The 15,456-nt window shown below is 39.2% G+C and overlaps 1 protein-coding gene across 1 annotated transcript in view; it reads right to left on the bottom strand.

Moving 5' to 3' along the window:
* Nucleotides 1-12,725, bottom strand: part of LOC149158927 (Chaperone DnaJ-domain superfamily protein) — a 228,331-nt gene extending 215,606 nt beyond the window's left edge. Inside the window, exons 1-2 of the mRNA XM_089436371.1 lie at nt 12,359-12,725; nt 12,147-12,237 (exon numbers count right to left, since the gene is read on the bottom strand). Of these exons, the coding sequence (XP_089292497.1) occupies nt 12,147-12,237; nt 12,359-12,447 (180 nt within the window). The 5' untranslated portion in view covers nt 12,448-12,725. The remainder of the gene's footprint in view (nt 1-12,146; nt 12,238-12,358) is intronic.
* Nucleotides 12,726-15,456: the final 2,731 nt, after the last annotated feature.

Below are 15,456 nucleotides of genomic sequence, written 5' to 3'. Positions count from 1 at the left end.
GAGAGAGAGGTACACATGTCTTGAGGAGTTACAATTCGAATTAAGGAGAGAGAGAGTTACACTTAAACATGACAGAATATTTGGTGAGAGTTACAAATCAGATTGAATGAGGGAGTTACAAGTGCATTTAATGAGGAGTTACATTTTTGCCATACATCAAATTAGTGAGGGAGAGTTGCATTCTCTTAAGTGTGGAGTTACTATTCTATTCCAAGAGAGAGGTTCAATTTGTCAAGTAAAAAATTCTCAATTTAATTTACTTATTTCCTAAGAGAATTTGTTTTTATTAATCCATTAAAGGTGAATGACTTTAGACTATTTTATAAATAATAGTATCATAATAATAATAATACTAGTAAGAATAAAAATATTAATTCTTGATTTGTATTATCATGATTTATTTATTTTTAAAATGGATTCCATATGTCGAGATCGCCCTTGATCATTTAGACATGACTTTCTATTTTTGGAAAGCCACTTCCAAATTGAGATGACTTACTATTTTTGGAAAGTCATATTAGAATTGTTAGAAATAAACTTTTATTATAAGTGGTTCAAAGTTCAAACAGAACTGAAAAATATGATTTCTTCTAAGAGAAATTCATCCCTGAGCTGTCAAATTTTAACAGGACAAAAATCTATATATAGGAGTACTCGGCCTCCCTCAAAAGATCATCCATCAAGCATTCAAGTGAAGAAAAAAGTGAGGAGGAGGAAAAAGTGAGAAGACTCTTAGATAGCAAGGAAGAAAGAGAAAGAAGATGTAGAAGATTGGATCTGTTTTTGGGTTGAATACTTCACACGTGCAAAGGAAAATTAGGGCTCTCTCTGTTGCAGAAAGACCGAATATTACAGTCACTATAGAGGTCCGATCTTGGGTGGCAAAAAGATCATTTTGAAGGCCGAGTTATTGAAGAAGAAATATCACACCAAGCGAAGAAGAAAGGAGGACTTTTCCTCCATGCTCTCGCTCACGTGTGCAGCCTAAGGTTTCTACAATTAGGTTGAATTTCAATCAAGAATTTGCAGGTCCGAAAAGTTGTTGCTACTGGAAGGTTAGTTTGACTAAGGTTGGCATAGTGGAAGAAAGGCATTTCAAGGAAAGGCATTGACTTGGTCTTGGAGGGGTTTTGGTCAAGGGTCTAGGTCTTGGAATTCGTCACTTGGAGATTATATAAGAAAAAGAATTCATTTGGGTTTTCCTCTCAAGTTGGAGAGGTTTGGCCCTGGCTAATCGCCTATATTTTGTGTCCTTTGTCTCATTATTATTTATGATTTGGTAGTTGTTTAATGATAGAAAACATTACTATAATCAAGTGAAAGAAGAAGCTAATAAAGACCAAGTAAAATTGCATCTTTTTCTTGTTAACAGTGATCAAAGAATGAGAAATCGCCTCATCCCTCTGCCCTAGATTTCTCAACACAAATCACTCAAACAAAATCTTGAATTGACATGCTAAGCATTTTTTATCTTATTTTAATGCTTAGAGGGTGATATTGATGACGAAGATCCCAATATAAGCAATGATTTTGATGATATGTAGGTATTTGTTGTAGCATGATTTTTTTGGATGCTAAAGGCCATATAGGATCTTTTTATGAGAATTTTTGCTTATATGTGTTTAAATGGTTTGGATTCATATGGATGCACGTGAATATATGTGTTTTTCTTTAAAATTTGAATATTTTACGTGTTTTTGGTTGACCTGTTTTTTGTTCTTGTTTTTTACCGATTCCGCTCTAGTTCTGACTAGTTCCCGGTCCATGGGGTCTACCGGTTCTGTTATCTCAAAATCAGGCCCTGGAAGGCTGCAGACCAGGAAGACTTCAAGTAACTCTTTCAAACCAACTTTTGGCTGAGGCTTAGCCTCCTCAACCTGAGAGGGCTCTCTCAAAGGTTAATGATTTTGATAAAGATTAGATGGCTAACTCTTATAGAACAACTGTGAAAAATATGAATGGTGGAAACACATTAAACAACTATCCATTGGGCTTATGGAGTCAACAACACCTCAAAATAACAATGAACTCAACCTTACATGGAAGTCAGGGCATTCAGCATTTAAACATTCAGAACATAAACTCATATGGGACCACACAGTTTATAAATGTATACAGGAAGTCAGAGCACATTCAGTGAATTCTGAGTGATTATACATCCATACCACTGTAAGAATTAAGAAAAGGACAACATCACATATTCTGAACATAACAAATCCTTCATGAATCCTGAGAAGTAAAGTCAAGCATGTATTACTGAAAATGAGTCTTTACATAGGCCAAATACAAGCTTTTCATAAAATTTCCAACCCTGATTACATTAGATCTTCTTCTATATATAGAGCTCTTTACATAACTGAGATTCCTCCTCCAGCATGAGGGAAATTCGAATTCATCCTACTATGACACCTATTGATACATAAAACTAATTATTAAATGCAAATGACACCTAACTAGCAGTCCTAGAGACCTAATACAACTAGGAGTGTAACTCCTTATCATGATTCAACAACCTTACCTAAGCATTTAAAGCATTATTTGACAACTTGCAACCTCAAGAAGTCGAATTTGATGAAGCCTCCCACGTGGTCACCCAACTGCTAATGACAAACCCTAGAAATTAGGGAACATGTTTCCCTGTTTTTAGGTTTAGATCCTTGAAAATTGGCACGTGGGACAGAGCCTTTATCTCTTCATCCATGACACATTTTACAAAACTGAAGGAGGTTTTTGTAGCCCATGTTGTCCAGAACAAAAACCTCTCCTGGTTTTTTAAAACATTTCTCCAGCTGTCTAGAAACTGTCCTTGAAAAACACGTGGCAAACAGGAAAAATCCGTTTTCTGAAAGTAGGGTCTCAATGAAAGCTTAGTATCTCCCAACTGAAAACACTTATGAAGAAATTGAGATAGGTTATTGTAGTAGGAGAGTTGATGAAGATAAACCTCCTTCAGAATTCCAAAATACCCTTTCATGTGACCAGAAACTGATTTTGAAAAAACAGGTGTAAAACAGAGAAATATGCCTGTGGAAAACTTGCACCTACAGCAGTTTCGTAGCGCAAGTTTGATCATAAATTCCTCCCACCTCAGAATGGATTTGAAGAAAATGAAAGAGGTTTTTGTAGTTTGGTATGTTAGGAATAAAAGCCTCTTTCAGTTTTCAAAATTAAGTTTTCAGCTGCTCAGAACCCCTTCTGGAAATTTACTAGTAAACGCAGAAAGCAGAGTTTTTTCTGCTGAAACAGGCTGCTACAGGGGTTTCGTAGCGCGCTACGAAAACTCCTAGTTCAGTGATTTCGTAGCTACTTTCAAAATTTCTCCAAAATGATGTGAGATATGACTTATAAACACCTAGTAAGACTTCTAAAACATGGAATGAGGCTGTCAAACATTATTTGGAAAAGAGATATGATCTTAAAAGACTTCTAACCTTATGACCTAACCCTTAAAGCATGAAATGACCTAGAGACCCTTTAACACCATGACTTGACCATGACTGATACAAGAATTGAGAAACCATGTAAGTTGTCCAAATTTTTTTAAGGAAGTTTTACAGTGATAACAGGTTCAATGACTAGTCCGGTTTTGATAACATTGGTTAAGACTATTGGTCCAATTGGAAATTGTAGGATTCGAGGCAGACTTGTACTATGTTGTAACTCTGTTGTACATAATGCAGTTTTTTAATTAAAATAGTTAAAAAAGAAACAACATGTTTGTGAGTGAGTCATTTCTGTGGTCAATTTGTACTTGTCTATCTCTGCATGTGTTGAGTTAATTTGAAACTATATAAACATATTGATTTAACATGAGGAATACTATTGACCTAAGTGACAAAATACATGTTGACATTCTAGGGCACTATCTGACATATATTGGCGTGTGTTGGTGCAGCCTGTATCTTCTAGGGCCAAACTCCATGTGCGTCATCTTATTTATGGCAGCTGATATTTTTCTTGGATCCCTCTCATCGAGGTGTATGATTGATCTAAATATCATCCGATTCCGACATGTATTCATGGAGATAAGAATTTATGTTATGTGACAATTCATCAAGGTCGGCCAGCGACCAAATTACCCCAACCTATCCTGAACATTTTATTATAAATAAAAGAGGTCTTCAAGTCATTTTGTGCACACACACCTCTTGTGATCTCTCTCTTCATTTGTTTGGGTTTTGGTGAAAGAGAGATCTAGAGGGAGTGCCCTAATCACAGTCATGGAGGAGTCTTATACGTTGCCCTAATGAAGATCAAGCTTTGGTCACGAAGGATACTTATACGTTGTCCAAGTAAGGTCACCTAGTCGCAGCTCTAGGAGGAGACATCTAGACACAGAGAAAGAAGTAATCTAGCCGCAGAGAAAGGAGGGTCAAGCCATGCCCTAGCCGCAGAGAAAAGGAGGACTAATGCTGCCCTATAGACGTAGTCAAGAAGGAGGCTCCCATACGCAGTCAAGGAGGGAGCTAGTTGTTGTCCTAAAGAGGCTCCCATCTGCAGTTCTAAAGAGCCCTATCCGTTGTTCCAATGTGCCCTAAATCCGCAGTTAAGGGTGACCCTTATTCGTTGTTCAAAGAGGCCCTTATACATTGTCCTAAGGTGACCTAAATCCGCAGTCTATTAGACTCTTATACACAGCTCAAAGAGACCTAGTTGCAATCACCTAAGCCGTTGTCATAATGCCACATTGTTGTAGGTGACAGCGTGGCCATTTCAGGATTGTTTGGGTATGTTCAAGTTGTTCTTGAACTCAGTATGTTGGGCAGAAGAATCCGCAAAAGGGAGGAGCTAGGGATTGGTGCTTAAGGGTTGTCTACATCATTGTTTGGAAGGACTAAAGCTATAGTCCACTGCTGGGCTAGGCCGTAGGCCATAGCCAGCAATTGAAGGTCTCTAAGTGTTGCGTTCAAAAAGATAGCAGCCTTATAAGGCATCGTGTGGTTGGATGGATTGTATGAAAGCTAGCCGCAATCAATAGGAGGTTGTGGGGTATGTTTAGGGTGTTGTGGCACTCAGAGCTTGTGCCCTAACCAGTGATCAGGTTTGCCTAGATATGCTTCAGTCCTTACAGCATATATAAGATGCCAGATGGGCAGCCTTGACATGATCAGTGAAGCAGCAAAGGAAGGAGAATTTTATGGAAGGAAAGCTTCAGTATTTTGGGTAATTGGTTGAGCTGTTCTAGGCCTATCATCTGCTGCATATCTTCAGTCTTTAGTATTAGATCTGCAACCTCATTGTGTCATCATTACGGAGATCTTTGATCTCCTATTTGGTAAGTCAAGTATTGGCTTCAAATCATTGTACTCTATCTCTTTCTCTCTACTGAACTATTGAATAATATAAGAAGAATTGATCAAGGGTTTCCCCACATTGGGGTTTGTCCCTGGCTGGTGCCACATCTTGTGTCCTCTTGTCTTGGCTTGTCTTCTACTATTTATGTTTATGTTCTATTTTCACTTTACTATCATGCTGATGTGATTGCTAATCTGAATATTGTCATTGGACTAATATGAAAAATTGAGGTAATTTGCTCTAAGCATAGAACATATCTAAATTCAACATGGTGTCGGAGCTGAGGTGAAGACAAAGCCCAAGCAAGAGTGAAAGAGCAATCTCCGAAGACAATTGGAAAGGACAAAAGGCTCAATGGGTTCTTCAGCCCACTTCCCAGATGAAGACAAGCTCCGTGAAAAGTCTGACTATCACAGATGGAAGATGTCTCTTGATCTGACATTGGAAGAGCAAGAAGTGTTGGATTATGTGAAGGGTAAAATCCCTGAGCCTCCATCAAATGCACCGGCTGCTCCAAAGAACAAGTACACCAAGGGTGAAGTCAAAGCGAAGAAGATTATCAGAGATTCCATTGACAAGCGTCTGGTGGCCTACCTAAAGGTCACTTCAATGGAAAGTCCGGATCTAAGGGTGGAAGGAAGGGCAGATGCCTTGCTTGCAATAAGTTTGGCCATTATGCAAGGGAGTGTCCAAATAGAAGGGACACATCACATGATGATGATCTCAATCATTCCAGGGGCATCTGATCAATGGGGCATCTTCAATGATCAAAGGAATGACAAGTACAATGGCAAAGGAAAAAGGAATGCAGGACATCAAGGAAATGGCCGACTCTCCAAGAAAGCAAGGAACTCCAGGTATGAAGAATCAAATGTTGTTTCTGATAAGCAAAAGGAGTATTATCTTATATCGGCCCTCTCCACTACCTCTCCTCCAGACTCGTTGGGAAATTGGCTTATTGATAGTGGTGCCTCAAGGCACTTCACCGGATACAAGGAAGCGCTCTCTAATCTGATAGAGAAGGAAACAAACTTGGAGATTATACTTGGAAATGATGCCACCTATCTCGTAAAAGGTGTAGTGAATGTTACTCTTCAATTGGATCAGTGTAACTCGTTCTTTATGTACCTGATCTCAAGAAGAACCTGGTGTCCATTTCGGCAATGGAAGTCAAAGGTTACAAGGTGGCATTCATCGATGGAAAGGTATGTGCTTGGAAAAGGAATTTTAAAGATGCTTTTACCCTTGGGTTCAGAGTTGGCAATTTGTATCAAGTTGCAGGAAGTCCAATGGGGACCATGTCATGTGAAACATCTCTTCAATGGCACCAGAGGTATGCCCATCTTCATTGTAAGGCCCTACCCGATGTAAGATAGATGGTGACAGGGATGCATGAATTCAAAGAAGAGCATGAAGGTACATGTCCGAGATATACCAAAGGAAAACTTACAAGGGGACCATTCCCCTCATGTAATAGTAAGACCACAGATGTGGAACAACCCGAGGGGTTTGAGATTCATGATCGGGAATCTCATGTATGCAGGTTGAAGAAAGCTCTCTATGATTTAATGCAAGCATCTCGAGCTTGGTATGAGAGGATTGATAGCTATCTGATGAAGCTGAGATTCACGAAGAGTGAAGCTAATCCAAACCATTGCTTTAAGGTTGTGGATGATAGACCTCTCATATTGGTACCTTATGAGGATGACCACATTCTGACAGGTACAGACCCTCTCATTTGCAAAAGTAAGAGGGAGCTGGATTCCGAATTTGGAATGGTGGACTGCAAGCCTGTGTCTACCCCGATGTAGCCTAACTTTAGAAGTTATGCGGTAGTGCTGCTGGACCTGATTTGGGAAATGCCCCTGAGTTTCATCAACTCATAGTAGCATTGATGTTCTTGGTGAAATCCCATCCGAATATATGTTGTTGCCAGCATGTTGAGCCCATATATGGTTGAGCCTCATCACTCACATTGGATTGGTGCCAAGAATCTTTTGAGATATCTTCGAGGCACAATCACTCATGCACTGAGATACACTGCTGAAAATATGAGGCTGCATTATTATTCTGACGTTGATTGGACAAGTAGGGTAGTGGATCGCAAAATCACTTTTGAGTGTTGTTTCTCTTTGGGTTCTGCTTCGACATCCTGGATGAGCAGGACACAGAAGTCAATTGCTTTTAGCACCACTGAGGTCAGATACATAGCTACGAGTATGGCCTCCTATGAAGCTGACTGGTTGAGGAAGCTCTTCAGTGAGTTGTTTGAACACGTGTTGGATACCACTGTGATCTTTTGTGACAACCTAAGTGGGATTCGATTGTTGAGGAATCCCGTGTTCTATGATCGCTCCAAGCATATAGACATCAAGTACCACTTTATTCGGGATATGGTATAGAGAGGAGCAATAAGGCTCCATCACATTGGGACTGATGTGCAAGTCGTCGATATTCTAACAAAGCCCCTGGGAAAGGTCAAATTCTTGACTTTCCGAAAACAACTAGGAGTCATGGAGAGACCCTCACCTGAGGGTCTTATATGATATGGATATTGAGCTTTGGGAGCTCCGGGGGACTTGGGGGTACTTCTTGGAGCAATGAGCAGGGAAATGAGGATAGGGACCATAGTACTACCGATGGACACATCGTGTACTACCGTACTCCCTATGTTAGGATGATATTGATCTGGGATCAATTGGAACTGACTTCGGGTCAGTAAGAGTGGTATGAGACACTCTCTTTATTTGGAACTGATTTCAGATCAATAAGAGTGGTATGAGACTCTCTTTATTTGGAACTGATTTCGGATCAGTAACGATGGTATGATACACTCTCTTTATATGGGACTCACTTCGAGTCAGTAGAGAATGGTATGATACATTCTCGATCACTTCTTCTTCTTCATAGTTCAGCAGAGCAGTGCAGGGCACTACATTGATGGCAGAGATAGTACGGATTGGCAGATGGATTAGCAAATGGAGTTCTCCCTAGTTGAGAGGTAGTGTTAAAATTGGCAACTAGGGCCAAACTCCATGTGGGTCATTTTATTTATGGCAGCTGATATTTTTCTTGGATCCCTCTCATCGAGAGGTGTAGGATTGATCTAAAGATCAACCAATTCCGACATGTATTCATGGAGATATGAATTTATTTGTGTTATGTGACAATTCGTCAAGGTCGGCCAGCAACCAAATTACCCCAACCTATCCTCAACGTTTTATTATAAATAGAAGAGGTCTTCAAGTCATTTTGTGCACACACGCCTCTTGTGATCTCTCTCTTCATTTGTTTGGGTTTTGGTGAAAGAGAGATCTAGAGGGAGTGCCCTAATCACAGTCATGGAGGAGTCTTATACGCTGCCCTAATGAAGATCAAGCTTTGGTCATGAAGGAGACTTATACGTTGTCCAAGTAAGGTCACCTAGCCGCAGTCCTAGGAGGAGACATCTAGATGCAGAGAAAGAAGTAATCTAGCCGCAGAGAAAGGAGGGTCAAGCCATGCTCTAGCCGCAAAGAAAAGAAGGACTAATGCAGCCCTATAGACGCGGTCAAGAGAAGGCTCCCATACGCAATCAAGGAGGGAGCTAGTTGTTGTCCTAAAGAGGCTCCCATCCGCAGTTCTAAAGAGCCATATCCATTGTTCCAATGTGCCCTAACCACAGGTCAAGAGGTGTCCTAAATCCACAGTTAAGGGTGACCCTTATTCATTGTTCAAAGAGGCCCTTATACGATGTCCTAAGGTGACCTAAATCCGCAGTCCATTAGACTCTTATACGCAGCTCAAAGAGACCTAGTTGCAGTCACCTAAGCCGCTGTCATAATGCCACATTGTTGTAGGTGACAGCGTGGCCATTTCAGGACTGTTTGGGTATGTTCAAGTTGTTCTTGAACTCGGTATGCTAGGCAGAAGAATCCGCAAAAGGGAGGAGCTAAGGACTATTGCTTAAGGGTTGTCTGCATCATTGTTTGGAGGGACTAAAGCTACAGTCCACTGCTGGGCTAGGCCGCAGGCCATAGCCAGCAGTTGAAGGTCTCTAAGTGTTGCGTTCAGAAAGATAGCAGCCTTATAAGGTAGCGTGTGGTTGGATGGATTGTATGAAAGCTAGCCGCAATCAATAGGAGGATTGTGGGGTATGTTTAGGGTGTTGTGGCACTCAGAGCTTGTGCCCTAACTAGTGATCAGGTTTGCCAAGATATGCTACATTACTTACAGCATATATAAGATGCCAGATGGGCAGCCTTGACATGATCAGTGAAGCAGCAAAGGAAAGAGAATTTTATGGAAGGAAAGCTTCAGTATTTTGGGTAATTGGTTGAGTTGTTCTAGGCCTATCATTTGTTGCATATCTTCAGTCCTTGGTATCAGATCTGCAACCTCATTGTGTCATCGTTACATAAAAATCTTTGATCTCCTATTTGGCAAGTCAAGTATTGGCTTCAAATCATTGTACTCTATCTCTTTCTCTCTGTTGAACTATTGAAGAATATAAGAAGAATTGATCAAGGGTTTCCCCACATTGGGGTTTGTCCCTGGCTGGTGCCACATCTTGTGTCCTCTTGTCTTGGCTTGTCTTCTACTGTTTATGTTTATGTTCTATCTGCACTTTACAATCATGCTGATGTGATTGCTAATCTGAATATTGTCATTGGACTAATATGAAAAATTGAAGTAATTTGCTCTAAGCATAGAACATACCTAAATTTAACATGAAGAAAGGCATTTCAAGGAAAGGCATTGGCTTCGTCTTGGAGGGGTTTTGGTCAAGGGTCTAGGTCTTGGAATTCATCAATTGGAGATTCTATAAGAAAAAGAATTCATTTGAGTTTTCCTCTCAAGTTGGAGAGGTTTGGCCCTGGCTGATCGCCTATATTTTGTGTCCTTTGTCTCATGATTATTTACGATTTGGTAGTTGTTTGATGATAGAAAAAATTACTATAATCAAGTGAAAGAAGAAGCTAATAAAGACTAAGTAAAATTGCATCACAAACAGTGATCAAAGAATGAGAAATCGCCTCATCCCTTTGCCCTAGATTTCTCAACACATGTCACTCAAACAAAATCTTGAATTGACATGCTAAGCATTTTTTATCTTATTTTAATGCTTAGAGGGTGATATTGATGACGAAGATCCCAATATAAGCAATGATTTTGATGATATGTAGGTATTTGTTGTAGCATGATTTTTTTTTTTATGCTAAAGGCCATATAGGGTCTTTTTATGATGTATTTTCAGTTCAAAGATGGATTGCACTCGGTGTTATTTTAGTTATGTACACCCTTACATGCTCTATAAATGAGAATTTTTGCTTATTTGTGTTTAAATGGTTTGGATTCATATGGATGCACGTGAATATATGTGTTTTTCTTTAAAATTTGAATATTTTATGTGTTTTTGGTTGACCTGTTTTTTGGGTCTGGTTTTTTTACCGGTTCCGCTCTAATTCTGACCAGTTCCCGGTCCAGGGGGTCTACCGGTTCAATGACTGGTATGGTTTTGATAACATTGGTTAAGACTATTGGTCCAGTTGGAAATTGTAGGATTCGAGGCAGACTTGTACTATGCTGTAACTCTGCTGTACATAATGCAGTTTTTTAATTAAAATAGTTAAAAAAAAAAAAACATGTTTGTGAGTGAGTTATCTCTGTGGTTAATTTGTATTTGTCTATCTCTCCACGTGTTGAGTTAATCTGAAACTATACAAACATATTGATTTAACATGAGGAATACTATTGACCTAAGTGACCGAACACAAGTTGACATTCTAGGGCACTGTCTGACATATATTGGCATGTGCTGGTGCAGCCTGTATCTTCTGCAAGAGAAATAATACTACGACGTACTTAGCAAATTCACAGATACTGCTCTGGTAGTAGGCATCCATAGAATAGATCATGTAACCTTAAAATACGCTGGTAGCAGAGCTGATTAAAGATTGCTAAGGTAGGGTGTGTTCATCAGAGCATGCAGCACCTGGTGACCATTTTCCCTGGAAGGAAAGGAATAGTGCACAACAGCAGCTTATGCGCACAAGATAATTATGTCTCGGTACCAGTCACAAGAGTGTCCTGAATGGCATAGAATTTATCCGCTTTCCAACAGGAAAGAATGAAAAAAGATCAACAATGCAAACGACATTAAGCAAACATTTTCCTAGGCCTTTCGTCGTTGAGTCGTCAGTATTCATCTGATAGCATCCCTACCGCGTTGTAGGCTTTGTTTCTGTAGCAGAGATTGAATATGTTGCCCGTTGGGCATGTCCCTAAATCCCTTCAGCGCAGGCTTAGTCTTCTGTTTTAAAGTTGACTTTAGTCCCATAAAATTTCAGGCTTCTTTACAGTGCCTTTCTCAAGCAATAATTTACATATTAACAAGCACCTACTGGATGCGTTTTAGTCAATTCATGAAATTACATTGCTAAACTCACAAATTAGATAAGTCCCAAACCATGAGCCACGTGTCCCTTGATTCAATGGCGCTAAACTCACAAATTAGATAAGTCCCAAAAACAGAGCCTAATGGTCATGATTTACTGGTGAGATCAACATAATATTAACTTTTAAGTATGAAGCCGCCAACTAAGATTCTCTGGGCATTTCTTTGGTGCAATGAAATTTTATATAGCGTAGAACTGGCAATGTTGTACAAAAGACCGTACATGAAGACTCTTACGAACAATTTCACCGAATAAAACTAATGCACATGTTCCTGTTTAAGCTCCTCAAAACATTCTTGCAAAAGAATGAAAACTGAATCTGACTTGCATATTTTATCCACTTGGCTAAACTTTAAAATTTCAAACAACAATTACTGTTAAATTGCAGATTTTTACTCTACATAATAAGCGTACCTTGCGATACTGCCGCTTCACTTCATCCACCGATGAAGAAAAAGGCAAATTGAGATGCTCAAAGGGGTTTAACTTGAAGCAAGAAAGAATCCTGCAAAAAATATAAACGGAAATACGCATCAACGAACCACCTAAACAAAGAATAAATCGAATGTGAGTCTATTAATTCAAGGAAAAGGGCTTCAAATGCGGGAATTTTTTCAATTGCAGACCTGTTGACCTCGTTGGACCGTTCAACTTCGCTGACTTCAGCTAAAAAGCCCTTCAAGAGCGCATCGTTTGAAGAATCTGCGTCTCCCATCCCTCCTCTCCCCTTCGCAAAATGGAGGATTGTCTTGCCCCTGAGAAAACAGAAAAGCAATCTCTCTTTCGCAATATGCAATCCAGTTAATCTTAGCGTGGCTCGGAGCACCACGTCCCAGGTTCGATTTCTTTCGCGTCAACTTCCGTGGGCCAAAAGGCGTGTCCAACTGTGACGGAGCTTGATGGGGGTCCTTGTATTGAACACAGGGTTGGGTTAGGATTGAACTCGGGTTCCGCATACGTTTATACTTTGCTTACCCACACTGCGATGGCTGGGGGCTTTTACTTTACGTGTTAATGGTGTAGTCGTTTACTCCTAACGAGCATAACTTAAAAGAGGCCATCAAGGTATGATAAAGAAATTGTCGGTCATGTTAGTTAAGGAATGTGATTTCATAAAATTAAATGAATGGATAAAATACAATAAACACTTTTATATGGTGTTAAAATATATATATATATTTTAGTTTTTAAGTGGGATTTTTTAGAAAAAAAATCGGTTTATTTTATGATTTAATTTGTCTAGAATTTTATAGGGATTCATTGAAATCACAAGTTTGAGAGGTGAATTTTTCATAATAGAAGTGTCCTTAAGATTTTTGAGGATGTTGAATCTATATATGCAGTCAAAAAATCAGTTTAAACACCACAAATGAAGATTTTAGCACAAATTTCATCATTGCATTCCGGTCAAAACTCCACCGGAAACTCCAAAAATTCACACTTAAAGACTAGCCCTATTTTGTTTTCAACGATTATAAATATATATTTTTAATAAGATGTGGTGGGAGTGGGAGTGGGAGTGGGAGGGGTATGATTAAACACCGAAGAAAAAGGAAATAATATACTTTTAGGACTAGTACACATGACCAACAATCACACAAAGATATATGGACTATTTCAAGGAATTCTTTTGGGCAAATTTGCTCATATCAATATCCTTCGAGTCATAGGAAACTTTCAATTAATCATTCAGCACATGGTAAACAATACCTTGCTAAAAGAGAGGAAGTGAAGAAATATAATTGAAAAACCCTAGGTTGTTTTTCAATCCTTCTCTGTGGCATATTCTCATAAGCAACAAGATTGAAGTTGATAACATGGAAAATGAAGGAACTAAGTTAGAGGTGGGTGTCCTCATGGTGAATGGGAACCCAATCTATAACCAAATTCCCTAATAGTTGATGGAATTTAAGAGTTTAATAATCAAAGAGGTGAGGTTGAGGAGGAGGCTCACTTCATACGTGCGCCCCCCCCCCCCCCCCCCCCCCCCCCCCCAAGAGTATTTGGCATGCAATTATTCAAACATTGAAGGCATTCACTCTGAACATGGTTCAGTTTGTTGTGGAGATTTATGTTCCCTTATATGATGAGAGAGGAAGGAATAAATTCGGATATAACCCAGAGAAGATTGAGTTTAATGTTGGAGAGTGGCAGGTATTTGCAATGGTTTGCCATGGGTGGATTAACACATCTAGAAGAGATGTCTCAGGACTATCTTTGCAAGTGAAATTAAGAGTTGGGAAGACTATTAAGCAACCTTTCCTTGGTGAAATCCTCCTTTAGACTATGACATTCTATTATGGGCATAAGCAAAGTTGGAAACTTATCTTGTTTTGCACTACTTTAGCTGGGGATGATAGTATATGTCTATTTACAAGAAGGGCATCTCTATGGAGTGTGATGTCTTGTGTTCGTCCTCTACTCCAGGTGTGAGGGAATAGTCATATTTCGGGTCAATTTTGATTATCTTACCTTTGAATTTGATTTAAATTGCATGTTCAACTGTGAAATTTCCCATCTCCGAGTAAAATTGGCCCAAACAGGGAATGAACTAGAATGGAACCTTAGTAATTGGGGTGGTGGAACATTTTCATATATGCCTCGCTTTAGGGTTGGTAGTCCTCTTTTGCTATTGGCAAAGGCCTCTTAGAGGTGTGCTCATCATCCAAAGTTCATTCTCCTCTCATGAAGTAACATGGCTATGATTCGTGAGATTAGTAATGTCTACTGCAATTGTGGAAAAGGTATAAACTACGAGACTAAATTTGGAATAGATAATACATGTGGAAATTTGGCACAGACTAAGGAAGGTCCTGAGTACATGGGGGTACTTGTGCTCAGGAGCCAAGAGAAAGTCCTACAATTCAACATTGATATATTTGTATTATGTTTTGGTGGCTTCTCATTTAAAGTTTTGTTGTCCTACAGTGTGAGAGAAACTTTATGCATAATGGCAATTTTTGTTTCATACAAATCATTGTGGTCTCTGGTAGTGTGGTCTAATCCATTCAAGCAAGAAATGCTTTAGTTTGGAAAAGATTGTTGGTTTCATCACGCATATTGGCATCAATGGAGGACATTTTGTTTAGTATGGAAGCGTTACAAGAAAATGTTCAAACCATGTACATTAAATACGATCAATTGGCAAACGCATCCATCACCTCATTGGGAGTTTTAGCACAACAAAAGGAGCACTCACAATGTAGCAACGATGAGCTATGCAGTCTACGTCAACAAATGGAAGAGATTTGGGGCATTATTAGCAATATGCATGTCCATATATCCCCCATAGCAAGCATAGAAAGTCATGAGAGCGGGTCATACTTAAATCTGAATGCACCTAGTCTAGAAGAAGACAAGAAGGTGGACAATGCCAAGGTCCCTTGGTAATCTATTTGATGATAATGTATTGTAAGCTTTGCTTGATTTTGTTGGTCTTTTGGAAAGTTTTCACTTCCAAAGTGTAAGATACCCTCTCAAATTTCACCAACAAATTTATGAGTTTTAATGAGTTTATCTTTGATGGGTTTCGTCAAATAGTTTGTAGAACAAGGCTATAGGTGCACTTTTGTTTAATTTGTTCAATGTATTACACACAATACCAAAGGCATGCCAAGGAGAAACTCAACCTAGTTATGAATATTGTAGATTAAACTTAAAAATACATTTGTCACAAATGTACATTCATCACAACAATAGATTTCAAACATACTTAGCCATTTCA

This window comes from Pinus tabuliformis, chromosome 5_2 (genome assembly GCF_031772625.1).
Source record: "Pinus tabuliformis cultivar Carrire ecotype Pingquan chromosome 5_2, CPIR1, whole genome shotgun sequence".
Lineage (NCBI taxonomy): Eukaryota > Viridiplantae > Streptophyta > Pinopsida > Pinales > Pinaceae > Pinus > Pinus tabuliformis.
Note: the sequence above shows the minus strand (reverse complement) of the source record. Positions and strands in the feature narration are given on the sequence as shown.